The 27860-nt window shown below is 49.7% G+C and overlaps 1 protein-coding gene across 1 annotated transcript in view; it reads left to right on the forward strand.

Annotated features, from left to right (window-relative positions):
• Positions 1-18745, forward strand: part of SORL1 (sortilin related receptor 1) — a 46331-nt gene extending 27586 nt beyond the window's left edge. The window contains exons 25-48 of the mRNA XM_041413738.1: positions 20-139; positions 2298-2423; positions 2640-2747; positions 3196-3327; positions 3723-3854; positions 4497-4631; positions 4910-5065; positions 5440-5589; positions 5935-6063; positions 7498-7624; positions 8152-8321; positions 9157-9269; positions 9560-9664; positions 10721-10793; positions 11898-11980; positions 12230-12326; positions 12898-13082; positions 14129-14248; positions 14334-14498; positions 15275-15449; positions 15882-15988; positions 16867-17059; positions 17454-17666; positions 18678-18745. Of these exons, the coding sequence (XP_041269672.1) occupies positions 20-139; positions 2298-2423; positions 2640-2747; positions 3196-3327; positions 3723-3854; positions 4497-4631; positions 4910-5065; positions 5440-5589; positions 5935-6063; positions 7498-7624; positions 8152-8321; positions 9157-9269; positions 9560-9664; positions 10721-10793; positions 11898-11980; positions 12230-12326; positions 12898-13082; positions 14129-14248; positions 14334-14498; positions 15275-15449; positions 15882-15988; positions 16867-17059; positions 17454-17666; positions 18678-18745 (3182 nt within the window). The remainder of the gene's footprint in view (positions 1-19; positions 140-2297; positions 2424-2639; positions 2748-3195; positions 3328-3722; positions 3855-4496; positions 4632-4909; positions 5066-5439; positions 5590-5934; positions 6064-7497; positions 7625-8151; positions 8322-9156; positions 9270-9559; positions 9665-10720; positions 10794-11897; positions 11981-12229; positions 12327-12897; positions 13083-14128; positions 14249-14333; positions 14499-15274; positions 15450-15881; positions 15989-16866; positions 17060-17453; positions 17667-18677) is intronic.
• The last annotated feature ends 9115 nt before the right edge of the window (positions 18746-27860 follow it).

Consider the following 27860-nt stretch of genomic DNA (forward strand, 5'->3'; position numbering starts at 1 on the left):
CCCAATATTTTGTTTGCAGAAGCTCACCAGTGCAGGAACGATGAGTTCAGCTGCAGCTCAGGGATGTGCATCCGTCTGTCCTGGATGTGTGATGGGGATAACGACTGCAGGGACTGGTCTGACGAAGCAAACTGCACTGGTGAGTGCTCAGGTGTTGCTCAAGAACCTCCTGCTGCTCCTACTTTTTACTTCCAGCCTGGGAGACATTAGCCAGTGTCTTGTGCCTCAGTTTCCTTGCTTGTTAGAGCACCTTAGGGTGATGTGATGCTCCAAATGCAAGGATTTCTTTCCCCCAGGTTCACTGGGAATTTGCTGGCAGCTCTGAGATGCTCACACAGTGACCCAGCTTTGCTTTTTACCTGCAAGATTGCACCCACAGGCAAAGCTCTGTGGAATGGGAAATGGTTTTGTGGCTGCTGAGCAGCCAAAGGGTTCTCCTGCAAAAAGAGCTCCCGTGTTGCAGGGAGGCAGCAACCAGGCTGCTGGGCACTGGCAGCATTTCGCAGCTTTAACTCCATTTCCTTGCCATTGATTAGGTGCAGAAAACAGGCACGCTCTTTGCAGCTTCTCCACAGTCAGTTGGTCTGAAGAAGAGGCTGGTTTAGTTTGGGAAGTTTAGTTTGGCAGGTTTAGTCCTCCTCCGGCAGCCTCATTGCTCCACAGGCTCAAAAACCTGAAGAGGGTGCCCTAAGCAGGCATAGAAGACCCACTCTTGGTTTTACTTACAACTGGTATTAAAGCAGCCTGGCTGGCAGAAATAACCTTGTTCCTACTTTATGCCCCCTGTGCAGCAAGACCTGTGAGCCTCACTGTGTGTTTGGAGCGGAAAGTCACAACACTCCACCCTCCTCACCACCACAGTGATGCTCCTCAGCAGCCTCCTGAGGTTAACGCCCACACAGAGCCTTTTCTCATCAGAAAAAACAACAGACAGCACTGCATTGGCTTTTTCCACTACAAACAATCAAGCAAAACTATCAACCAAACCAAAAACCTCAGTGTTTGCACGAGGAGAAACTTCTCAGAGTAGGCAGAGCACCAGTCCATCAGTGAAAGACACAAGGTTTGTATTTATCAAGCCATACATGGGATATTTCAAGATAAACGCAGTGCTTTCCATGGCATGAGGAGCCTGCAGGGACCAGGACAGCCCCTGGGAATGCTGGCAGCAGCCTGGTGCCTTTGGGACAGAGAGTGGCACCAGCTGCTGTCCCGGGGCTCTGGCACGAGGATGTAAGAGATCCCTTCCAGGTCTTTGAGCTCCTCTTTGCTCACCCCTGTGGCATTTGCTGTGCCTGGAGCACCCAGGGCTGATCCTGGCCATTAGTATTCCATGAGTGTGGCTTTCTAAGAAGGTTTAATTTATATTGGTATCACTTATCTCTGGTATGCGTTTCTCCAGAGAGAATTACTACAGGAGAGGAGCCTACTTCAAAAAGCGTGTCGGGTTTGTAAAGCTCCAAGTTGGAATTATCTAAGAGGATCACAATTATTTGAGGAACATTCCGTCTGACTTCACCGGGCTGCAATTATTGCTCTTATCTAAAATAATTACATTTCATGCTGAATACCTAATAGAATATTACTGCCACCAGATTGTACTATTTCCAAATATCTGCGAGTGCATGTCACTCTCTAACCTAAAACTCAGGATCGTGCCATTTAATTAAGTTGAACACTGCTTTTCTCAATAACTCTGAGTGCTCTCCAGCTTGAGGAGCAGGATTTGTCTCTGAAGTGACAACACAAACCAGGCTGCAACCCAGATACCCCACAGGCAGATATTTTCCTGACAGGAGCCTAAGGAAAACCCCCAGGGAGAATCGTATTTCTTGTTTGCTTTGGCAACATAGAAGAGCCTTGTTTGCCTTAATTAAAAGCTCTCTCTGACTCTGTCCTGCCCTGCACGGGGGGCTCTGCAGCTCTGCCAAGGCTTGCTTGATCTCAGTGACATTTTTCACCATCTCTGGCACGATGCCACCTCTGTCACCTCTGCCCACGCACCCCAAGGACTGAGATCAAAGGGACAGAGGCTGCTGACTTTGGGGAGAGCTTTGGGATATCTCTACCCTGCAAAAGCCATCCCTGAGGCACAGCAGGCTTGTGAGCAAGAGTGGAAAACTGGGACTCAAGGAATTCTCCTGCCTGGTCTCCATGGGGTGGTTGCTTGTGCTGCCTTGGTGGGAGATCCTAGGGCAGGGCAAGGAGCAGGGTGTGGTGGTGTGGGCTGACACTCTCAGCTCAGCAGGGACACGGTGACAGCCCACAACTCAGGTGTCCCTCTGCTCTGGTTTCAGCAGTTTATCACACCTGTGAGGCCTCCAGCTTCCAGTGCCACAACGGCCACTGCATCCCGCAGCGCTGGGCGTGTGACGGCGACGCCGACTGCCAGGACGGCTCTGACGAGGACCCTGCCAGCTGTGGTAACGTGTCCTGCGTGTGTGGGGGGCTCTGCCACGGGTGGGAGGGATTTATGCACACCCACTGAGCTAAACCAGCAGCAAACTCAGCGGGAGAGCCCCCACCCCTCCAAAAGCAATCACAGTGCGGAGGCAACCGTGGCTTTTTTTTTTGCTGATTAAAACAGCTATAGTGAAACCCCGAAAAACACACAACAGCCATCCAATTCTGCATTTCAGAGAAGAAGTGCAACGGCTTCCAGTGCCCCAATGGCACCTGCATCCCCACCAGCAAACACTGCGACGGCGTCAACGACTGCTCCGACGCCTCGGACGAGCAGCACTGTGGTGGGTACCGGGCTCAGGGGGAGCTCTGGGGCCCAGCTCTGAGGGCTGGCAGCATTTCTGCTCTGCCCAAGCCAGAAATGGCAGCAAAGCCACTTTGCTCCACTGGGAGTAAAGCCCTGGGAGATAATGGGAAAGCCTTAGTGTGCAGTCACGGGCCCCCTGTGAAATCGGCGGGTCAGCAGAAGGCACAGACTGGGAGGACACTGCCAGGGAGGTGACCAAACCCCTCCTGGTGCCTGTGCCCACCCTGACAGGTGATTTGGTGAGGGCAGCCTATGCAGGGACACAGCTCAAACCCTTTGTCATGGGACACTTTCTCTAAGTCCCCAAAATCCGCGTGCTGCACTCAGGCCTGCGTGGTCCCCGGCGGGTGACACTGCTGTTCGCAAGGACAGCAGAGGTGCCAGCCCTGTCCTCCTGTCCTCCTGTCCTGCCCCCACCCCTGCAGAGCCCCTGTGCACCCGCTACATGGATTTCGTGTGCAAGAACCGGCAGCAGTGCTTGTTCCACTCCATGGTGTGCGACGGCATCATCCAGTGCCGCGACGGCTCCGACGAGGACGCCAGCTATGCTGGGTGCTGTAAGTGTCACACTGGGCACCTCTGCCAAGGCAGGGTGGGCACAGCCAGGCTACCAGGGATGCCAGCTATGCTGGGTGCTGTAAGTGTCACACTGGGCACCTCTGCCAAGGCAGGGTGGGCACAGCATGAGACCAGAGCCCTGGGGAGAGCCAGGCTACCAGGGATGCCAGCAATGCTGGGTGCTGTAATTGTCAAACTGGGCACCTCTGCCAAGGCAGGGTGGGCACAGCATGAGACCAGAGCCCTGGGGAGAGCCAGGCTACCAGGAAGCTGCCAACTCTCCTAAGAGGTGGCTCTAGACCTGCTTAGAAATCCGTGCTTGCCCCTGAGTGTGCTCCTTGCTGCTCAAGCTTTCCTGAAGCCCTTGGGTTTTACACCAAACCTCTCCCTGCAGCCCAGGACCCCGAGTTCCACCGGACCTGTGACCAGTTCAGTTTCCAGTGCCAGAATGGGGTGTGCATCAGCCTGGTGTGGAAGTGTGACGGGATGGACGACTGCGGCGACTACTCTGACGAAGCAAACTGTGGTGAGCAGCACCCCCAGGGCCTCCTGCAGCTCCAGCTTCCTTTGGATTCCAGGAGCATGGAGTAGTGTCTTCCTCATGTTCTCACTCATGTGTGTGTGCATGTGTGTGAGTGTAGCACATCACAGCCTGTCCTACCTGGAGATCAGTGTCATTTCCCTCCTGCTGTAGGCAGGTGAAGTGAAGCATGCAGAAAACCTGGCACATCTTGTGCTTGACTGACTCCTCTGTGACCATATTTACTGCACAGACTCCCAGCCCTGAGCAGACAGGCAGTTTGCAGCCAAACCCAATATTTACCACTGTTCCCTGGGTGGCTGTAGGAGCTGTACCCAGCCAGGCGAGGCAGCTGCAGCCTCATTTCGGAGCTGCAGGGTTTGCTCCTCCATTTCTGCCGTGCTCTGGGGGATTCTGCTCTGGTTCTGAGATCAGGGGTGTTGTCTGGCCACGAAGAACACAGACAAAGCAGTGGTGGCAACAGAGTGAGGGGTGGAAGGAATGGGAATGCTGGGGATGAAGAGATGCTGGGGAATGTGCCCGTGTACCTGCTCAGGGTGATGCTCTCTGAGGTGCTCCCACCTCTGAGCTGTGCTGAGGGCTGCTGAGATGCCCCTGCGGCTCACAGGACTCTCCTCTCCTTGTCAGAAAACCCAACAGAAGCCCCGAACTGCTCCCGGTACTACCAGTTCCAGTGTGGGAACGGGCACTGCATCCCCAACCGCTGGAAGTGCGACGAGGAGAACGACTGCGGGGACTGGTCTGATGAGAAGGACTGCGAGGGTAAGGACACACTGCTGAGGCTGTGACACGGACATGGCAGGGACTGGGACATGCTGAAGGATCACTCTGCCTTCCCACAGCCCCCATGGCTACAAAAACGCCCCATGAGTTGGCACTTTCGTGCATCTTTTTACTCTGTATTTTTGGGTATCCTGATTGCAGACACAATGCAGGTGAAAATACCGAGCTTGTGATGCCTCAGCTGCCTCCCCCTCGGCTAGCAGGGAGCTTACACGGGAGCAGGGAGCTCAGGCCAGCTCTCCCTGGTGTATTTTTAGGATCTCCAGTTCATCCCATTACCACGCTGATCCCCCCGACGTGCCTGCCCAACCATTTCCGCTGCAACAGCGGCGCCTGCATCATGAACAGCTGGGTGTGTGACGGCTACAAGGACTGCTCTGACGGCTCTGACGAAGAGGCCTGTCCCACCCCGAGTAAGCTCTCCTCTCCCTCACTCCTTCCCTTCTCCCACATCACATCTGCAAGCAGTTCTGGCCTTTCAGAGCCTGGCCAGGTTACGGGGTTCATTTGTGGTGTGAAATGTCCCCTGGCGCTGGGGTCACCCTCCAGCTCTGCCACCAGCTGGGGCAGTGCTCCAGACCAGGACATTCCCTGCAGAGCAGAGGCTTTTCCAGCCCTCTGCAGTCAGCAGAGAGGATGGCTAAGGCGTCATCCCCATCACCTGCTAGATGGAAGGAGATTGCCATCTAGTGGAGTCGGGACCTGGGGACAGCGCTGCTCGCTGCTGGTGGCGGTGCCAGCCCGGCTGTGCCTCGGTGCTCTCCTGCCTGTCTGTGTGTGTGTGCAGGACCCAACGTGACAGCCACGTCCCCAGCGCTCCCGGGGCGCTGCAGCCGCTTCGAGTTCGAGTGCCAGCAGCTGCACAAGTGCATTCCCAACTGGAAGAGGTGCGATGGAGTGAGGGACTGCCAGGACGGCACCGACGAGAGGAACTGCCGTGAGTGTGGGCAGGGACGGGGTCACACCTGGAGCTTTCCCCTGGGAAGCCTCTGAGGAGGCTTTGATTGCTGGGGAAAGCCCTGCAGGAAAAAAAAAACAGAAAACAGAAATCCTTTACAGAAAAAAATTTTAAAAAGGATAAAAAGCCATGGTGCTATTCCCATTAGAAGTCCAGTTGTTGTTTTTCATGGGATGAGCTTCAGGTTCTTCTGGAGGTGCAGCCAGAAGGAGACACCCCAGTGTCTGACACATCAGCCTGAGCTCCATCCCTGACCTGCAAACATTCCAGTGCTACCGAGGGAACTTCCCTGCCTCGAGTCCTGAACTGTTCTGCCTCTTTCAGCTACCCCCAGCAGCCTGTCGTGCCCCAGTGGCTTCAGGTGTGAGGATGGGGAGGCCTGCATCCTGCTGACAGAGCGCTGTGATGGGTACCTGGACTGCTCAGACAGCAGTGACGAGAGGAACTGCACAGGTGAGCAGCAGCCCCCTCCCATCCCGCGCTCCCTGCTCCCTGTCAGCACACAGACCTGCTCTCCTGGGTATGTGACCTTTCCCTCCCAACATCCTTGATTTATCTGCCTCTGCTCAGTTGTCCAAGCTGCCTCCTCACCCATTTATCAGCAGCTGGGACAAACTTCCCAGCAGCTTCTACACTGACAATTTGTCTTCCGGCAGCCTCAGACAAAGGGGAAAAAAAATCATTTTAGGATGGATAGGAGCAAAGCTGTCTATTTTACACAGCCCACAGGTGACATGAGTCTCCTGCTCTGCCCTCCTTTGCAAGGTGACCCTGGGGGATGTGGCACGTGCCCTGGTGTCCCTTGGTGGCCCTGTGGGGGCAGAGGGACAGAGCCCACCCTGGGCTGATAACAGGGATTGATCACTGCCTCCAGCCAGCCATGAGCTTCAGCAGCTCCCCCACCGAACTGCTGGGGGGGCTGGGCATCAATCAGGTTCAGTTCTTTAATTAAATATTGATTGGGAGAGGCTAGCAGGTTCAGGGGAGGGGGAAGGAGCTGCTGAGATGCACAACTCAGCTGCTACACCAAGGAAAAACCATCTCTTTTCCCTTGGAAAAATTGCCTTGCCGTGCTGTCCATGGCCCCACGTGCCTGCTGGATTTAATTCCAGCTGTTTAGGGAAAGCAAAACAGCAGCAATTTGCCTCTGCTCTGCTTGGTTTCTGTTCAGCACCAAAGCTGAGCACCCCAGCAGAGCCAAACCACAACAGTGGGATTTGGGCTCCAAAGAGAGAGGGATTTGGGCACACAGAGAGAGAGAGCTGGGAGGGTCTGGTGGGAGCAGGGCACGGATTTGGGGCATTTCAGATCAGCACCTCCCATTCCCAGCCCTGCCAGGGCTGGGTTCCACGGTGCTTTTATCCCCTAAATGCCTCTGTGAAGGTCAGGCAGTGATTCAGCCACAGAGTTTGTGTCCAGGCAAGCCCCAAACTTGAATTCCCAGCCTTTGCTTGGTCCTGCTGCTGAGCAGAAGATGTGATAAGGGGAAACACACAAAGAAAGGCCCTGGGTGGTGACAGGGACAGCACAGACTGGTCACAGCAGGAGAAGGGTGACACTGGGCAGTTTGCACTCACACACTTCCAAAATGCCCAGTATTTTATCAACAGCCACACTTTATCTTTCCTTAGGGGAAAGGGGACTGATGCAGCATGAAGACATTTTGGGTAGAACTACGAGCAGCAGGGGTGAATCCCTGCTCTGAGCTGCCCTCTGTGAGCCCAGGCTGATAAATCACACATCTCATTTAAGTGCTGCAGACACCCCTTCAGTCAGTGCTGTTCCTGCCTCCCCTGCTGTTGGTGTTACAAACAAAACTCCTGGCTCTCTCCTGGGCACAGGGCTTGTTTCCCTGCAGCAAATTCACTTTTCCCATTCTCTGCTCAGATGACACAATCGTGTACAAGGTCCAGAACCTGCAGTGGACAGCTGATTTCTCTGGTGATGTCACCCTGACGTGGGCTCGGCCAAAAAGGATGTCCTCGACCTCCTGTGTCTACAACATCTACTACAGGTACATCATCCCTCCCCTGCTGTTGTAGCAGGTAAAGAGGCCAAGCATGAGCACAGGCGTGCCTGTGTTTACTGCAGAGAACCACACAGAATCAGCCCTGAAACATTCAGAGCTCCTTAATCAAGTTCTGCTTGGAAAATTTAATATTTGGGAGCAAAAGAGACACAAAATAGGTGCACAAAGAGGGCATTTGGGACAAACTGCATTGGTTTCCTCCTTGACTGTGTACTCAGTAAAGTTGTTATATTATTTTTTTTTCCACTTGGGTCTTGTGTTTGTGGGACCATTAACAGCAAGAACAAAGAGAATAAATTTGAGCACGAGAGTTGTAGAAAAGGTCAGGGGCTTATAAGTCACCAAGTCATGGTTAGTTCAGGCTTTCCAGTGGCATCTTTTCAAGACTGGTGGTGTGGCTGTACCAAAATGAGCAACAACCCCTTAAAATGGTTCCATTTTTCGGGACAAATCCCTGTGTCCTGTGCTAAAAAAGCCCATCCTGACTGGAGGCGTGTGGCTCTGTCCCTCAGGATGGTCGGTGAGAGCATCTGGAAGATCCTGGAGACCCACAGCAACAAGACCAACGGCGTTTTGAAAGTCCTCAAGCCCGACTGCAGCTACCAGGTGAAGGTGCAGGTGCAGTGCCTGAGCCGGGTCTACAACACCAACGACTTCATCACGCTGCGGGCGCCCGAAGGACGTAAGCACAGCTGCTGCTCCCTCCAGTGCCTGGCACATCTGTGGGGATTTGGGCTGTGCTGTGTTTGCAGGGAATGCCCCAACAAAGGCGGGAATGATGCCTTTGGAATGGAGTCAGTGTCTGACTCCGTGTTCTCAGAAGGCTAATTTATTATTTTATGATACTATATTATCGTAAAAAATACTGTCCTATACTAAAGAACTCAGAAAGGATACTGAATGCTAAAAATATAATAATGAAAACTCATGACTCTTTCCAGAGTCTCGACACATCTTGGCTGTAATTGGCCAAAGAGCCAAAGCAACTCACACCAGAATCCAGTGAAACAATCACTTGTGGGTAAACAATCTCCAAACACATTCCACATGAGCAAAACACAGGAGAAGCAAATGAGATGAGAATTGTTTTCCTTTTCTCTGAGGCTTCTCATCTTCCCAGGAGAAAAATCCTGGACAAAGAAATTTTTTCAGAGAATGTGAATGCCACAGGACTGAAAAGTAGAGATATCCCTGCTCTGAACAAAAAGGGTCTTTCCATGGGCTTGGGAATTCACAGAATGACCAGGTTGGAAGAGACCTTCAAGATCATCGAGTCCAACCCAGCTCCAACAGCTCAACTCAACCCTGGCACCCAGTGCCACATCCAGGCTTTGTTAAACACACCAGGGATGGTGACTGCACCACCTCCCTGGGCAGAACATTCCAGAACTAGAATTGTGTGGGGAGAAAGGGCCACCCACCCCTTTGTCCTGATTTTTCAGGGAGATGCTGCTTTTCCCCGCACGCTCTGGGCACATTACTATGACTGTCACTAATATTCCTCTTTCTCTCACTAGTACCAGATGCTCCCCTCAATCTCCAGCTCTCCCTGAAGAAGGAAGCTGAGGGTGTGGTGATGGGCTGGTGGAGTCCCCCCGTGAACGCCCACGGCCTCATCCGGGAATTCATCGTGAGTGCTGCTGCCCTTGGGGGCTGAGCCCAGCTGGGTGGCGTGGGGACACCAGCACACACACCAGCTGCAGCGGGGGTGGGCCTGGAATGGGATATTTTGGGGAGGAAATCTGCTGGGAGCATCAGGCAAGTTGGGAGGAGAAATGCTGTAGGCAGCACCACAGCCCTCGAGTTGTTAATTTCTCCCTTTCTGAGATGTCGTGCTTCTTTCTGCTGGCATTTTGTCTCAGAGGGACCTGCTGACCTGTGGTATTTTTGGGCCCTCACGCCTTGTTTTGGTGCTCCTAGGTGGAATACAGCAGCAGTGGATCCAAGGAGTGGTCATCCCTCAGAACCACCAAAAACTACACTGAGATCAAGAACTTGCAGGTCAACATTCTCTACACAGTCAGAGTGAGTATTTCCAAAGCTCTTTCAGGGTATTTCCAAAGCTCCCTCTCGGAGTGAGTATTTCCAAAGCTCCCTCTCAGAGTGAGTATTTCCAAAGCTCTCTCTCAGAGTATTTCCAAAGCTCCCTCTCGGAGTGAGTATTTCCAAAGCTCCCTCTAAGTGAGCTCTCATTCCTGAGTGGCCTAAGTCCTGCACAGCCAAAAACTTGCTAAAAAAACGTCATGTTAAAAAAAAAAAAATCTTGCTAAAGCGCTGCCCTTTAATGCCAACCCACACCACCACTGCTAATATCTGTAGTTCCAAGGCCCTTGATTTGCTCCTTTGTCCCAGAAGGCCAGGCTGGATTACAAAATCCTCCCTGTTAATTGCCCATTCCAATGTCACTGCAATTGCACTGGATGTGGGCCAGAGATAAATTTGGGCCTTGGTGTATCAGTGGGAAAAGAAGCAGATCTGCCTGTGGGGAATGTCTGCACTGGGGAGAGGCTGGGTAATTATAGACAGAAGTAATAAGAAGAGGAAATGAAAAGTCTGCACAGTGAGCCCTGGGAAATGAGTGCTTTGCCATTGTCCATCCTCCTGAGTTCTTGGGGAAGTTCACTGCGAGGGGGGATGAATCCCCTCCTCCAAATCTGTGTTATTCTCTCAGCTGGTTGGAGGCTTTCCTCCCCTGGTATTCCTTCCCAATATAATCCATCCCCAGATAAATCTTTGGAAGTATTTCAGGGCTTGCATGTTCTTCCCTGGTGTGGTTCTCACCTATTTTATGGCCCGTGGAGTCCCCAGCTCCTTATCTCGATGGACTCCTCAAAGATCTCATCAGAGAGTAGTTATCTGCAAAGAGGCTGCACCTCCCTCCTCTTAGATTCTTTTAATTGACTTTAAGCAGTCGGCTTTATCTCTGCATTAAGCATTTTATTGCCAAGTAATTAAGCTATTGTTTGCTTCCAAGTCCTTTTCCCAGGAGCCCTGCCAGGTCTGTAACCTTGCTCTCACCTCCCCTCTCTGTTTGCACTGTAAAATGTTGCTCATGTTCCCTCATCCCCCTCCTTTCCAAAGGTTGCTGCAGTAACCAGCCGAGGGGTGGGAAACTGGAGTGAATCCAAGTCCATAACCACGGTCAAAGGCAAAGGTAAATGTTGTTGTTTGGGTCAGCTCAGAGAAGGTGACAACAAGGCAGAGGATCAGCCTGAAACATCAGCAGCAGCATCCAGAGCCATCTCCCTGGCCTTTATTCTCCCTGCTGAGCCTTTCACAGCTTTGCTGTTAAAAGTGACCTGTAAAAAGTGACTTTTTCACTCATCCTGAGCTGCCTCAGAGTTCAGTGGCATCTCTGGAGGGGTCACTGCCTCTTCCTCTGAGCCCTGTGGCACAGGGGATGGGTGTGCTGCCCTGGAACTGAGCAAGAGCCTGTCCCCTCTCTCCAAGGCTGCAGACAGATTCCCTCAGACTTTTGTAGGCCAAATTCTGCCTCCAGATAGATAAGAAATTACCAGCTCCATCACTCTGACTCTAAAAGGATGCTGGCTCATCCTTCTCCCTCTTAGGTCATAACTATTGTGGCTCCTTCTGCAGGTTTAGACCATAAAAAACAACCACAGCTCCCAAGAACTATCACCACATCACAGTCTAACAGCAGATAAATTCAAACAGCACAGTAAATCATTTCCTTCCCAACCTGTTTTTTGGGTTTTTTTTTAAGAAAAGCCTTTTGAAGTCGTTTGTATTCATGCCAAGTTTTTCATCCAAATTCATGTCCCTGCATCAAAATTGTCTGCTAATTTGTCAGATGAAAGAAGGGAAAGAAAACACCAGGCTCCTCAAAGTGCAGGATTCAGATCATGTGAATTACCTGATGATTAGAAAAACAGGTAGAAAGAACAGAAACAGCTTTTACTTCAGGTTTTGCATGAGTGCTTGGCACAGATAGCTCCTGCCCTCCCTCAGCAGCTCCTGGGATAGGAGCTCACCCTGCTGAGTTCAGAGGGAAATCCCTTTGCCCAGACCCCTCCAGTTCCAGCCTGCACTGAGCAAGGCACAGGTAAAGCAGCTTTTAGGTGCTGGAGTTAAAAATGATGTCAGTGTCTTTGAGGGGGACATGTCTTAGGCAGGTCGGGGCATCCTGTTCTGGGAGCTGGGTGTTAACACAAAAAGCTGTATTTTATCTGTCCCCTCTCAAGAAATATTTTTATTTCTTTGTGCTGTACTAACAGGTCTTTTCTCTCTTTCCTCCCAGTCATTCCTCCCCCTGTCATCCACATTGAGAGCTACAGTGAGGACTCCATAAGTTTCAGCCTAAAAATGACCACAAATATCAAGGTAAGAGTTCTCCCCTTTCCATCTGAGCTGGGGAAATGGTGAATAGTGGCTGGGAGAAGCTGTCACCCACTGAAGCATTGCAATTACCAGTTATTTCCTGCCAAATCATTTCTTCCTGCTCCCAAACTGCCCCGGGGCTCTTAATTGGGATGGAAAATACAATGCAAGGACTGTCAGGGGTCTGACAGTAGCCCTGGTTCCCTGTGTGCATCAGCTGAGCTGATGGCTCTGTGTCCTTGGGCTTGACAGGTCAGTGGCTACGTGGTCAACATCTACTGGACATTCGATACCCACAGGCAGGAAAAAAGGACTCTGGTCATAGAAGGAGAAAAGTCCATCCAAAAAGGTAAATTCTGCTCAATATAGAAAGCTTTGCTTTGTTCAACACCAAGCATAAGGATTTATGAGAAGTTATAGGATTATTTTGTTTCTTTTTTGCTACTAGTAGTTCTGTTTAAACAATCCTGTTTAAATCTGGACAGGACAAAGCAGCAAATTCTCTGTTCTGAGGACCTGGGGATTTCAAGCAGATTTGGGATTTACCCCCAGAGCTGCACTAGTCCTTTCTCATCACATGGGGTTTTGTTTGTTGTTCCATTTTTAATCTGCCAAAGGGAGTAGAAACAGAACAAGGATTCCTTGGGCTTGCACACAGCAAATGTCCCTGTTAATCACATTTCTGGTTTGGGAAAATCTCAGTGTGGATATGTGAAATCATCCGGGCACAGAAAAGGCTGGGTTGGACTCCAGAGTCTCAGGTGCTTCTGTATAAAGGAAATTACTGCAAAGTCATGAAAGTGCAGCCCAGGAGAGGCAGGCTCCTGTCTGTTTGTGATGCTGACCCTTCCCTCGTGCTCCCACCCTGCCCTTGCCGTGCTTTGCCTCCCCTGACAATGCCCCTTTCTCTTCTTGCTCAGTGGCCAATTTGACAGCACACACCCCCTATGAAATTTCTGCTTGGGCTAAGACGGAGCTGGGTGACAGCCCTCTGTCCTTTGTGCATGTGGTGACCAGTGGCACCAGGCCTGTGTCCCCAAGCCTCAAGGCCAAGGCCATCAACCAGACGGCCGTGGAATGCAGCTGGACTGGCCCCAGGAATGTGGTAAGGCACCAACCCTTCCCTCAGCAGCCACCCTGCAGCTCAGCCTCAGAGCAGCACACAAAACCCCTGAAATCAGGACAATTTGTTTGGATTGAATTCCAAGGCCCTGAAAATTTTGGGGATAATGAGGGGAAGAACCATTTAAACAGAAGCAAAGCAAGGCTTGTTGTTTGTTTGTTGCAGTGAGAAGTGGCTCAAACACAGAGAGAGCAATGCTCCAGCAGCCTTTGAATCAACTGCTGTTACCTGAGCTGAGCTCAGGGTTTTTGGGTTGGGAGTTCAAAGGCAAATGGGCAGATTGAACTTGGCCAAGACAGAGGGAAAAGCAGGAGAAAGGGTCCAGAGGGAAAAGGGTCTTTGCTTCACGCCCCTAAAATGTGACAGCCAGTGGGAAAAGAATTTGTAGAAAATTCTCAAAGTCTGAGAGAAGTCTATTTCCTAATTGCAATACATTGTGTTTCTTAACCTATCAGCTTTTACCACACCATACTGTAAATACCTTAAAACCAATAATCTAAAATTACCCCTCGTAAATCCTGCTACAGTACATCTTCCACAGCTGTATTTCTCCAAAGTATCTAGTCTTATTTACAAAACCATCCTTTAAAACTTGTTTCTAGTTCTATTACTCTCTCAACAATATCTGTCCTATTCCATGACATTTCTAAGTCAACATTTCTCCAAAGTATCTAGTCTTACTTACAAAACCATAATTTAAAACTTGTTTCTAGTTCCATTTCTCTCTCAACAATATCTGTTTCTAGCTCCATTTCTTTCTCAACCATATCCATCCTATCCCTTAAAACTTGTTTCTAGTTCCATTTCTCTCTCAACAATATCTGTTTCTAGCTCCATTTCTCTCTCAACCATATCCATCCTATCCCATGCCATTTCTAAGTCAGCATTTCCTATCTCCAAGTTTCCATACAGATACGCACCACGTAAAACTTCTGTCAGACTTTGAGCACTTTCTACAAATCCATTTCCCACAACAGCCAGGGGATGCTGTGGGCCGTGCCAATCCCTGCTGTGCTTTTCCTCCTCAGGTTTATGGAATTTTCTACGCCACGTCCTTCCTGGAGCTGTACAGGAGCCCCCACAACAGCACCACCAGCGCGCACAACGCCACGGTGCTGGTGCAGCGCGACGAGCAGTACCTGTTCCTGGTGGGCTCCCCTCCTCCTCCTCCGCCCTCTGCCCGCCCCCTGGCTCCACCAGGACGCTGCCCTGACCTCTGTGCCTCCCTCCCAGGTGCGGGTGGTGTCTCCCTACCAAGGGCCCCCCTCTGACTACGTGGTGGTGAAGATGATCCCGGATAACCGGCTGCCGCCGCGGCACCTGCACGCCGTGCGCACCGGGAAGACGTTCGCCGTCATCAAGTGGGAATCGCCCTACGACTCACCCGACCAGGACATGGTAATAACGCCTCACAGAGCCTCCTCCTGGCCCTGTGCACACAAAATCCTGCCTCAAACACAGATCCTCGCCTTTCTTCTGCTGGAGAAAGCCCGAGGTCAGGCCTATGCTCCGCATAAAATTGTCGTCAAAGTGCGGACACCTCCAACATCTTCGTTTCCTCCCTGCTGGCCATGAGCTTAGGAGTGTAACATTTAAAAAGAGCCAGGTCGGGGGTATCTGTTCTGACCAAGTCTAAAACCAGCCCTGGGCATGTGCCAAAACACCTTTCTGGGCTTTGGCTCTGCCCAGGAGGGCAAGGCTGGGCTGGGGCTCTGCCTCCTGCCTCAACAAAGCCCAGTTCTGTTCTCTGCCCCTCTGGAATACACTCAGGTCTCGCTCCATTGAAGGCCAGTCATTTTCTCAGCAAGCTTTCCCCTCCCATTCTGCTCCAGAGACTTTAACAGCAAAGGTTTGGAGGTATAAACCTTCCCAGCAGAGCTGGAAACTCTGACAGGGCAGAGGTTTGTGTTGCATCCTTGTGATTCACTGAGAAATACACCCTGAGCTTTTCCTCCTGCTCTCATCTGTTCCACTAAATGCATTTTCTGTATCACTAAATGCTGATTTTGGGCAGAGATCCAGAGAGAGGCTTGGAATTCTGCTCCCCAGGCTTTCTGTAAAGCTCAGCCTTGGTTTAAAGCAAATTTTACCCGCCCTGTCTAATGTCCTACCACTGTTTAGCTGAAATTCTGCAAGAAAATGAGATTTTTTCCATCCATTTCCTCCCCCTCCAGCTCTATGCCGTGGCAGTTAAAGATTTGGTGAGGAAAACAGATAAAATCTACAAAGTGAAAAGCCGGAACAGCACGGTGGAGTACACCATAAAGAAGCTGGAGCCAGGAGGGAAATACCACGTGATTGTCCAGCTGGGAAACATGAGCAAGGAATCCAGCATGAAGATCAACACAGGTGAGGGACACAGCACCCACCATGAGCTGCCTGGAGCTGCAGAAATGTTCCTGCAGCTCTTGGTCCTCTCCCACAGTCAAAGCCCAATTTTGGGAGGCCTCCCAGGGGAGGTGGTTACATCCCCAGACAACAGCAGTGGGGAGGAAGCTTCTCAAGTGATATCCAATGTTTTCCTCCTGATAAATGGAGATGGGAAAGACACCAGTTTGGCTGTGTACCCATCACCAAGTACCATTACAGCCCTACCAGTGAAAAATTCCCCCCAGCTTCCACACCACAGCATCCTCTCCTCCAGCACATCCCTTTTCCAAGCAGAGCATTGTGCTGATCCCTAGAAAACCCCACTAACTTTCAGAATTTACTCCATTTGTGTAAGAGGAAAGTGCCACCAGTGCTACAACCTCACCTGCTGCCTCTTTTTCCCATTTGCAGTCCCCCTCTCTGCACCGGACGCCTTAAAAATCATCACTGAAAACGACCATATTCTGCTTTTTTGGAAGAGTTTGGCATTGAAGGAAAGTAATTTCAATGAAAGCCGGGTAAGTTTTGCTGTGCCTCCTGTCCTACAGAAAATCCTGGAGCAGAGTCACTGCAAGGCTCCTTTCACAGGCTCTGAAATCCATCCTGTCCTTGGTGAGCCCTCTAGAAGGCTTCACTAAAATTCATGTCATGGCTGAGGCTCTGAAGCTGATAGATCCAATCAGTCACCTTTTAGGAGCATAATTAGCCTGCTAGAAAAGGACAGTTGTCCCCTGTGTGAAAGGACTGAGAATAGGACACTGCTCTGCCATACCAGGAAGTCTGGAAGTTGTCGTTATTCAGACTTGGATAGAAAATCTTTGAAATGTTGTCTGTCAGAGCATGGGCAGGGAAAAAACTGCACCAAGAAAGCCCTCACCCTGCTGGACTCTGTGCTGGGGTGGGTGCTAAGGACAGAGTGGACCAGACAAACCAAACCAGAGTCATTTAGTTTGGAAGAGACCTCCAAGGTTGAGTCCAAGCTGTGCCTGATCCCCACCTTGTCCCCAGCCCAGAGCACGGAGTGCCACCTCCAGTTGTTTCCTGAACACCCCCAGGGATGGGGACTCCCTGGCCAAGCCCTTCCAATGTTTAACAACCCTTTTAGTGAAGAAATCCCTCCTGATGCCCAACCTGAGCTTCCCCTGGCACAGCTCGAGGCAGTGTCCTCTCATCCTGTCACTTGGCAGAAGAGAAATCTCTCCTTCCTGAACTGGCCAAGGTCAGTGCACACCAGTAGGGCTCCCTGGAGGAGGCTCCACATTGCTCCCAACCAGTTCACAGCCCAGCAGGGTTCATCAAAGCCAGATCCAGGAGGAAAACCAAATTTCCAAGCCCTTTTGGAAGGAGCAAACCCGCCCTGTGCAGCTGAGTGACTTGGGGCTTGCGTTTCCCTCAGGGCTACGAGATTCACATGTTTGACAGCCTGATGAACATCACAGCTTACCTGGGCAACACCACAGAGAACTTCTTCAAGGTGTCCAACCTGAAGATAGGCCACAACTACTCGTTCAGCGTGCAGGCCCGGTGCCTGTACGGGGGGCAGATGTGTGGGGAGCCAGCCACGCTCCTCTACGACGAGCTGGGAACAGGTGAGTCCCTATTTCCTCCTCATCCTCCTTAAAAAACACTCAGGGAAGATTTATAAATTCTTTAGGGATGTGTCGCCCTGTTCTTCTAAATTCTTCTCTGATGTTTACGTTCTTGTAATGGAGTTTCTCACGCAACTTTATGTAAATAATGATTGTTTTTACATTCCTCTCTGGAGGAGGAGAAATTTGACGGACTGCTGGTTTGTCCAGTGTCATTGGTGAGGTGGCAATTTCATCCTCCAATCCACTGTCACTTCTGAAAATCTATAAATATTGGAATCAGGAAATAAACTTCCTTTCTTTTCCCTTCTTCTTACCTTGGAGTTCCAACATCCACATCGTTTCATTGCGACACGGATGTGCTAAAACAGCTCTTGTGTCCCTCCCTCACCAGGTAAAGACTCCTCAGCCACCAAATCGGGCCAGGCCACGGACGTGGCTGCCATCGTGGTGCCCGTGCTGTTCCTGCTGCTGGTGACCCTGGGCATTGGCTTTGTGGTGCTCTACATGAGGCACAGGAGGCTCCAGAACAGCTTCACTGCCTTCGCCAACAGCCACTACAGCTCCCGCCTGGGCTCGGCCATCTTCTCCTCGGGGGATGATCTGGGTACGTGGCCCCTGGTGGCATCTGGGGACAGCGCTGGGGGTGTGACATCGGGGCAAGAATTAATTCTTTATCTTGGTGTGGGCCACTCTGGCAGCACAACCTCTATGGATTTGATCGTAGAGTACAAGTCATAGAATTACAGAGTCGTTAAACATGGAGAAGATCTTCAAGATCATCAAGTGCCAAAAGTTTTATCAACCAAATATTTTGATCAAATTAAACCTCTCTTTCCAATGTAAATCACTTAAAAAATGTATTGAGGATGTGAAATCAGGGCAAGAATTAATTCTTTTATCATGGTTTGGGCCACTTTGGCATCACAGTCTCTATGGATTTGATCTCAGAGTGCAAATCATAGAATTATAGAGTCATTAAACGTGGAAAAGATCTTCAAGCTCATCAAGTCCAACCACCAAAACTTTTCCCAATAAAACGTTTTTATCAAATAAACCTCTCCTTCCAATGCAAATCACTTAGAAATGCACTGAGGATGTCAAATCAGGGCAGGAATTAATTCTTTATCAAGGTTTGGGCCACTCTGGCATCACAATCTCTATGGATTTGATCACAGAGCGCAAGTCATAGAATTACAGAGTCGTTAAACTTGGAAAAGATCTTTAAGGTCAAGCCCAACTGGTGAAAGTTTTCCCAACTAAACATTTTTATCAAATTAAACTTCTCCTTCCAATGTAAATCACTTAAAAAAATGAATTGAGGATGTGAAATCAGGGCAAGAATTAATTATTTTATCTGGCTTGGGCCACTGTGGTAGCACAACCTCTATGGGTTTGATCTCAGAGTACAAATCACAGAATTATGGGGTTGTTAAACTTGGAAAAGACCTTCGAGATCATCAAGTCCAACCCCCAAAATTTTCCCGACCAATATTTTTATCAAATTAAACCCCTCCTTCCAATGCAAATCACTTAAAAACAGATTTTAAAGTGCTGAGGATAAAACCCAGATTTTTTAAGTGCCCTCTATCAGCTCTGTTTTGGGTTTGTTTTGCAGGAGATGAGGACGATGAGGCCCCAATGATAACTGGATTTTCAGACGACGTCCCCATGGTCATCGCCTGAAGCGCATTTCTGACTGTACAAAACCAAATGGTGTAAATATTTTATTTGATAAAAATAGTTGATTGTTTATTTTAAAAATGCACTTTGAGTTGCAATACGTTATTTTTATATGGGCCAAAAAAAGAAAAAAATAATAATAATTTTAAGAATACACTTTGTAGTAATCAACTGTGAATTGCAGACTAGGTTGGTTGAGTAACAAATTGCTTTGATTTAACATTAATTTAGTCTTACAAGGCTATGCTTGCTGGGCATGCTTTTAAGTCTGTGAGATATTTTCCGTTGACTAAATTGGCTACTCATTTTATTTTTCTAAGACAAGAATAAATTTATTTAAAAAAAGAAAAATTCAGGAGATTATATATGTAGAGAGAGATAATATAGTCCCTGAAGGTTTTGCTTTTACTTTAGGACAAAAAAAAAAATCCTTTGGACTTTGTTTTATATGAAAGTATTTTTGTTGTGTTAATTTATTGGGAAATCTGCTGAGGAACAGATTTCCAGAGTCGTCAGACATTGTACACATTCTTGTGTAGAACATGTGCCACTTTATCTTGCAAGGCAGTCGTATCTTGGCATCCCCATCGTTGTCCTTGCCACGATAATAAAAACCTTCATTTTCACAGAGTTTTTCTCCCTTTTAAAGACCCAATCTTTGAGCAACCTTAAAGTACAGCAGCTCATTTTTTTTAGGGGTGACTTTTGGCTTCCTGCTGCTGTGGGAAGTCAAAAATATCCCCACACCAAGATGTGCTGCCCAAACCCTTAATTAATTAATCTAGAGTTTACAACCTGGCTTAATTAATCTGGAGCTTACACTCACCACATCACTGGAACAAAAAATTACCACTTGCACCTTAAAACTGATTTTCCAGGTATTTTTAGGATACCCCTCCTCCGTGGAGCTTCCCTCAGATGCCAGCACGGTGGTGGGACGGAAGGGGGAATCTCCAGTGTGTGCAAATCCAGATTTTCCACACTCACACGGAGCAGTAATTACTGAAAATTTAAATTAATTTAGCCCACAGCAGGGATTTGATGCTCCCTCGTCGGAATTTCCTAAAAGCAGCTGTAGTTTTACCTGCAGCTTTGGAAAAAATATAAATATACACACACACATACATGTTATTTTCTCATCTCACATTCCCAGCAGACACAACACTGGCTGCAGAGCCAAATGCAAAGAGTCTGCTTGCCACTGTTTGGAGCTTTGATTTTGTGACAGCAAAATGTGAATTTCACCAAAAAATGTGAACCTCACCACTACCTGCCAACCCAGGGGCACGACAGGAGAGGATGTTCAGGGCTCTCCCCTGGCTGTGCTCGATATATGCAAAACTTCTCACCAGGAAATGCAGCACACTGTCTTGTCACACTGTTTTTGTGAAAAACAAAGGTATTTTTGCTGTGTAAATTAAGTTATAATTGCAGTCTTCCTACAGATGAAACGAGAGAGGCCAACTATGTTTTGATACGTGACTGATCCATTTAATTTCACAATAGAAAAACATATAAAAAAAAGTTGAAGTCTGGATGGTTTGATACTCTAGAGAAATACTGACTCTATTTTCAATTACTGCTGTTAGCATTCCCGGTGACAGATTTTTTTTTCCTCCCCACCAAAGCTGGGACCAAACTAGAATCAGATTTTTGTAAGTAGCAGCAAGCTCGCAGAGTTGCAATATTTTTAGCTTGTCAGTGGAGCAGGTGCTGTTCAGGAGTTGAACTTTGGAGGAAAATCAACCCAGCACACGGAGCTCAATTTGCCTGGAGTTACAGCTACACAGAGAGACCAGACTCTGACCCAGAGGCTAAACCAGCCTCAAAAACATAAATCAAAAGATTTTATGCAGGAGAGGAAACCTAAAAAACAGAGATAAGGAGTATTTAACCCCTTCTTTATAAAGTAATTTTTTTTAGCACAGTTAACTGAAAATTACAATGTAGCATCCCAAAATCTGGTGCCTCTCTGGTAAGGGTTAGGAGTGGTTAAATTCTGATATTTTACTCCCTCAGGGTAAATCCTGCTGCAGTAAAAAGAGCAGAATTTAGATTCTAGCCCATCTCTGCCCAGCCAGATGCCAAGGGGGACCCTTGTAACCACTTTATATCCTGCAGAAATCCCTTGGCTGGAGATTTCCAAGCATCACCTGGGGGACAGCTCACTCCTGGCCACTCTGAAAGGCTCCTGGCTCGGGGACACTCGTGCAGAGCAAAGCATTTTGTACCCAAAACCCAAGACTCCTGGTTAAATCTAACTTTCAAACACAGTTTGGGCAGAGCAGAGCCCTCTGTGGAGCCACCCCTGCGTGCCCAGGGGTTTGGGGACACTGCAAAGCCCTTGTGGGGACAGCGCTGTCACTCAGAGCTGTCCCCAACCCTCCCCTTCACTGCAAAAATCACCACTGTGCTCTCAGCAAAGCAACTTTCACAGGGCTAGTGTATTTTATATATAGAGATAGAGGAGTCTGGGCTCCAGGTGGGGAGTACCCGGTGCAGTTCTGGGGTAAATTGTATATTTTTATGAACTTTTGAAGCACGGAATCTTGTTCACAGAGACATACAGGGGGTGGGAGGGTTCTGCTGTAAATATGGTACGTGGATGTGGATGTATATTTTGTTCTGGTTTCGTTTCAGTAGCCTTTTGTGACGTGACATGACTTGCTACCCTAAATTTCGGGAGGTGATTTGAGTTTGCTTTATAGGAACCCAGTAAAATGTTTGGATCTGTATGGAAAACTAAAAAAGGGCATGCAAAATACCCTGGTTAGGAGGAACTTCCAGCAGTTAATTTGTGTTTGTACCCATTTCAGAGGCCCATGAGTACTCTCAAGTCCATTTGAACAAAAGACTAAGGTTGAACACGAAAATCTCTTGAGGTTTTGGACCATGAGCCTTCTTTTGCTTTGGCTCAGGCTTTTTGTGAGGTTTTCTTTTTTTGTGTTGGGGGTTTGGTTTTTACAAGAAAGGACAAGGAGGTACCATTTCCCAGGCTGGAGACCTATTAAAGGTCAATAAAAGGCTCTTTTCAGTCTGAATAAACCCATCTGTGGGTTGCCAGCCCTGTAAAATCTCCCTGAACCCAGCGAGAGCAGAGCCCACGCAGGAGCTGGAGCTTCCAGCCTCCCTGGGGTTTGTACCCCAGCAACACTGCAAGAGGATTTCAGAGAGGGGTGAAATTTGGGGAGAAAGCCCCTGCCTGCAGATATTTCATGTGCAGAAGAGCCAGCTCTCCCTGCCCTAACCTGCTCCAGGTGCTCCCACCTTGACACAGCCTCAGTCCTGGGAAAAGCCTCTTTTCCTCGGACACAGATCAAGTTGTGGAGATGTTTGGGAGCTCAGAGGCAGCTGGGAAGGGGAGGGGAGAGCAGACAGGCAGAGCTGGCTCACAGCCTCAGCCCCGGGAAAGGCCTCTTTTCCTGGGACACAGATCAAGTTGTGGAGATGTTTGGGAGCTCAGAGGCAGCTGGGAAGGGGAGGGGAGAGCAGACAGGCAGAGCTGGCTGCCAGCATCCACCTCTTGTGGAGCTTTGTGCTTGATGGTCACCTTGGTGGTCACCACACAATTTCACTTCTCCTGTTCCCAGAGGCACCAAAACTCTCACATTACCCACCAGGGAACCCCCAGCTGGGCCAAGGGAACTCTCCCTGAGCACAATTCCCATTCCTGGCAGGGCAGAGCTCAGTGGGAGCATCTCCGTGCTTGGAATCAGAGTAAATTTAATGACAAACTTCACCTACTCGCTGATGGAAAAGCAAAATGTCATTTTTTCAGCAAAAAAACCCTCCACCTTTTCTGAAACAGCTTTCAAGTCTCCTTCAAATGAACTTGAGAAGGGAAATGGTGCAATAACTCAGCGACTCTTGGACCCCAAGAGCATCTTTGTTCCTGGAAATAGCTGCAACATTCTAATTAATCCTTACAAACCTGCATCAGTCCACAAGCAGCCAGCCTCTAATAGAGGTAGTGTCACCTTTGAATCAGGTTCTTTAAGTGAAGTTTAATGTTGTGCTATTTAAATTGCTACTCTGTGTCCTTTATTTGTTTGGTTGTTTTGGTTTTTTTTTTTTCATTCATTGATTTTTGCTATGTATTATTGCACAATTTTGAAAGAGTTTTTGTCTGTCCATTTTTTTCCCCCCCACTTAATGATAATAATAAAAAAATGGATTGGGTAAACAAAACAGTTTCTGGTTTCTGAAATTGTTATCCAGCATCTGTGTGTCTAGTGCAGGAAAAAGGAGATTTTTTTTTTCTGAACATAGTTTTGTTTTACAAAACCTAACGGGGTTTCAGAATCACTGAATGGTTTGGGTTGGAAGGGATGTTAAAAATTATTTAATTTCTACCCCCTGCCATGGGCAGGGACACCTTCCACTGTCCCAGGTTGCTCCAATTCCCATCCAGCCTGGCCTTGGGCACTGCCAGGGATCCAGGGGCAGCCACAGCTGCTCTGGGCACCAGTGCCAGGGCCTGCCCACCCTCACAGGGAGGAATTTCTTCCTGATATCCAGTCTAACCCTGCCCTGTGTCAGTCTGAAGTTGTTCCTATCCCAGGAAAACAGCAGTGACAGGACACGGGCAGGGAGAATCGGGAAAATTGAGCTTTGTGCAGACTTTGGGAGGTGCCACCCTCATTCCTAAGGCAGTCACGTCTGCCTGTCCCTTCCCTCAAGGTCACCAACACCCCCAGACACCAAACACCATTTCCAACCTGTCCAAGCTTCGCCTCCACGATTGCACAGCACCACCTCAGGCGTTATTTTCCGTGCTTCAAACCCATCTCCACGACAATCCCACCCCTGCACGGGGCGTGTGCAGGAACACCCCGCACCTGAGCAGCCGAAATCCAGCAGGATTTCTGCTGGCAGGGAAGGTAATGAGCAGGCAGCAGCCTCCTCACACGTCCTCATTTCCCAGCCCAGATAATTGGAAAGGCAACATGTGATCTTGGTGGACATAATTGAGGCGTGCAGCATCTTAAGTGTTGCACTTCATTAACATTTAGCTTAAGGCAACGTTAACAAACAGTCGTTCCTTCCTCCCTCGGTCGTGAATGAAGCTGATTTTTTTTCCCCTGGTGCTGCTGGAATAGATTGTCCCCCCCGGGAGGTACAAGGAGTGTCACCTCATTCCCAGGCACCTGCTTTCTGCTGGAGGAACTGACGTGACTCTGAAGCCTCAGCGCTGTCACCGAGAAAACTTTAATGGAATAAAAGTTTGCCTCCTCTCCTAGCAAAACCTGCAAGTTTCCATGGATAGGGAGCATTTCCACCCTAAGCCTTTATTGCCTGTAACATTTTTCCCCACTATGATGAGAACCCATCCAAGAGGAAGATTGCAGTTCCTGGAGGAGATTTGCATGGAGCACAAGGCACAAACCCACCCAAGAGCTGGATCCAGGCTCCCCTCACTCTGCCACTGCTGAAAATTCACCTCTTCCCCCTAAACAACATCAGGGGCTCTTCCTGCAACCACAGGGAGGAGAAGATGTGGATCCTGCCTGCAGGAGCGAGGAAACCAGGTGGAAATACAGCAAAAATTCCTTTCCCACCATGAGTTAAGCTTTGCACAGAATCCATGGGCTCTGATGTTGAGAGCAGCTGAAGTTCTGGCTCACTGCTCCCCTTTTGAGCAAGCACTCCCAGTGCTTGTGCCAGACTCCTGAATGATTGTGTTTAGCCTTTCTCAGCTGGAAAGATGAAGTAACTGAGGATATTTCACAGCAGAACGCAAGCTGGATTTCGGGATGGAGGAGCCAAGAGCTCCCAGATACCCCAGCCGAAGGAAGGAAGGAAGAGAAGGTCTGTGGGAAGGAAAGATTCATGCTAACCATCAACATCTTGGCTCCTACCACAAACCTCCCAACCTGCCAAGTGTGGGATGCAAGAAAAATGGCATCTTCCAGGATGTGAGGTTTATTTCTTTCCTGTAAATTCTAGGCATCCAGAAGCACACAACCTCAAACTCTCAGAGCTGGGCTGACGTCATGCCCAGCAGATTTTCCCTCCCCTGGCTCTGCAGACCTGGGATTGATTTACGGAGTAGACTTGACCTCTTATTTTTCGGAGCACCTGCGTGGGGTTGTGCTGGAAAGAATCCCAGGATGATGGAGGGTCATAAAAAAGGAGCTAGACAGCAGTTTGGGAAAGAAGGAAAGACAGTGAGCAGGAGGTCATGAATTCATCCTGAAGCTACAACCTGACACTGGCTGCACAGGAGGGGAATGTTTTAGAGCAGAGGACCTGAGGCAGAGGTGGACAAGAAGGGACATTCATGTCACCAAACCTCTCATCTCCAGGCTGGCCTGGCCAAAAGGGAAGGCTTGTTTCCCCTGGGTCTTTCTGTAGCTGGTGAGGGAAGCAGATGCCCTCCAAGGAGGAATTTGGAACCCAAATGGAGGTTTGGGGTTTGAGTGAGCCCTTCTCAATCACTTTTGTACGCTGGAAGAATGGCTGCCTGTGTGTTTTGTATCTCCCCAAGCCTGAGAGAGATCCCAAAGGGTAACGAGAGGATGGAGAAGAGGTTGGAGGTTCCTCCTGGCCTGGGTTCCATGTTACAGCAGGCAGGATTCATCCCTGCCCAAGCTGAGAGGGTCACTCCAGGCCTCGTCTGCAGCCAAGATGAGGCACAGCAGTTCAGAGAGTGCTTCCCTCATCCGAAAATAGGTCAGACTCTCTTTGCTATAATGGGAACTCAATGGCGACTGCCTCACGCAGAGCCTTGGGACTGTAAGACACCACAGCCTACGTGAAATGAATCCTAAACCCGAGTTCTGGGTGAGAACATCCCCCCTGCAGCCAGGCAGCTCCTGAAGCACACACACCCCGCAGGCTGGAGAGAGCCCTGGCCAAACATCTCCTCTTTGTTAGCACCCCTGCTCCAGCTCCAGCAGAGAGCAGCTCCTCTCCCAACACCCTCCCTGCTCCCCCTTGGAGGCTGCTGGCCCCTTTGGGGTTAGCCTGGCTCTGAAGTGACCCAGCTTTCCTTCCCCCCTGCCAGGGCTTTCTCGGGATCCCTCAGAAAGCCAGGAGCAGAAGCCTGGAGGCCAAATCCCAGTGGTGTGTTCAGTCACGGGACCAGCTTGGTTTCCTGTCCAGCTCCACTTTGCAGTAGCTGTGTGGAACCCACAGCCAGCCTGTCTCTGTCCCCTGCAAATTACCACGGCAGACTCAGAGCTGGTGAAGACAATAGCGTGTTTGGCTCGTTCTTCTGCATCAACACCATTTCCAAATGTACTTTTCCCTCCTAAACTTATTTAACCTCACAACCAAGAGCCACAAGGATGGCGAGCTGTTTGTTCCAAGCCCAGATCTCCCGGGAGAGCAGGCACAAAGAATAGAAGGCAGCCTGGAGAGATGGGAAGAGGGAAAATCCAGAGCGGGATTCGAATGCACCGCCCTTGGAGACTGTGCCAGTGACCTGCTAAGGGTCCAGCCACCATAAATAAATAGGCTGCTTTTATTGTCTGGCCAAGCACGGTAATGCCTGAGCCGCTTCCAGCGGGTGGGGCCACGGCTGGCCCCGCTCCTCCGCGCTGAGACAAACCAGATGTTGCTCACCCCGCGCCCGTGCTGCGGGTGATTCCTGCTGCAGCCCCTCCTCACCCGCCGCGGATCAGGGGTCTGTCAGTGCCCCTCCCAAACCCCCAGAACCGAGCCAAAAACTTCTGCCGTGGTGGTGGTGAATCCTAAGCGAGGCGTGAGTGACAAGGGGTGACAAAGCCATGGGGTGAAAAAGCCATGGGGTGACAAAGCCATTGGGTGACAGAGCCATGGGGTGATGATCGCAAGGGATGACAATGCCATAGGGCGACAAAACCATGGGGAAACAAAGCCAAGGGGTGACAATCCCAAGGGGTGACAATGCCATAGGGCAACAAAACCATGGGGAAACAAAGCCAAGGGGTGACAATCCCAAGGGGTGACAGTGCCATAGGGCGACAAAACCATGGGGAAACAAAGCCATGAGGCAACAAAGCCATGGGGTGATAATTCCAAGGGGTGACAATGACATAGGATGACAAAGCCATGGGGCAACAGTGTCATGGGACAGCAAAGCTATTGGGTGACAAAGACACGGGGTGATAATCCCGAGGGATGACAATGCCATAGGGTGACAAAGCCATGGGGCAACAGTGTCATGGGGCAACAAAGTCAAGGGGTGACAATCCCAAGGGGTGACAGAGCCATGGGGCAACAAAGTTGTGGGGCAACAATGTCATGGGGGGACAATGCCAAGGGGTGGCAAAGCCAATGGGTTGCAAAGCCAAGGGGTGGCAATGCCATGGGGCAACAACGTCAAAGGGTAGAAAAACCAAGGGGTGGCAAAGCCAAGGGGTGACAGTGCCATGGGGCAACAAAGCCATGGGACAACAATGCCAAAGGCTGACTAAGCCAAGAGGTGACAATGCCATGGGGGGACAGTCCCAAGGGGTGACAATGCCAAAGGGCACAGCCCAAAACCCACAGCGATTAAAGCACCACGTTCCTTTCCCTATGCACAGCCCCACCAGATGCTCTTCACTGGCCCTAAAACCCCCCAAGCCAGACCCCAGATACACTTATGGGAGGGTAGAGCTGAGAAGCAGCTCTGTCTGTGCCAGAACCGATAATGCACTTTTTAACCTGTTTTTTTGGCCGGTTCAGTCCAAAGCGAGCAGTTCCCAGATGGTCCTACTGCCACCCATGTGCAGTAGATGGCAGCAGAAGCTTTAGTCACTGGCCACCAAACTGGAAAGGATCCCTCCTCCTCCTCCCCCCACCTTTTTTTTTTTTTTTTTTTTTTTTTTACTTTTTACTTTTGGTGGCCTCAAAAATTATTAGTTCCAGATGAGCTCCCGCCATTGTAATAGTCCATTTAACCCGATCCACTCTGGGCAGAGTCAGTGCAAGTTCAAATGCAGCATTTTCACGTGTAAACCACACATCAGAGACATTTTTTCCGCGCGGCTCTGGGCACTCCTCGTGCAGCAGAAAAGGGGAAATGCAGAAGGTTAAACCTCACACACACGGCCCCGGCCGTGGGCAACAATGGCACTTTGTCAAGGCAGCGCTGCCAGAGCTGGGCTGAACTTCTGAATTGAACCAGGAACCTCAGCACTGCTTCTCCCTT

Source organism: Onychostruthus taczanowskii, unplaced genomic scaffold (assembly GCF_017590055.1).
Source record: "Onychostruthus taczanowskii isolate IOZ18803 unplaced genomic scaffold, ASM1759005v1 scaffold43, whole genome shotgun sequence".
NCBI classification, from domain to species: Eukaryota; Metazoa; Chordata; class Aves; order Passeriformes; family Passeridae; genus Onychostruthus; species Onychostruthus taczanowskii.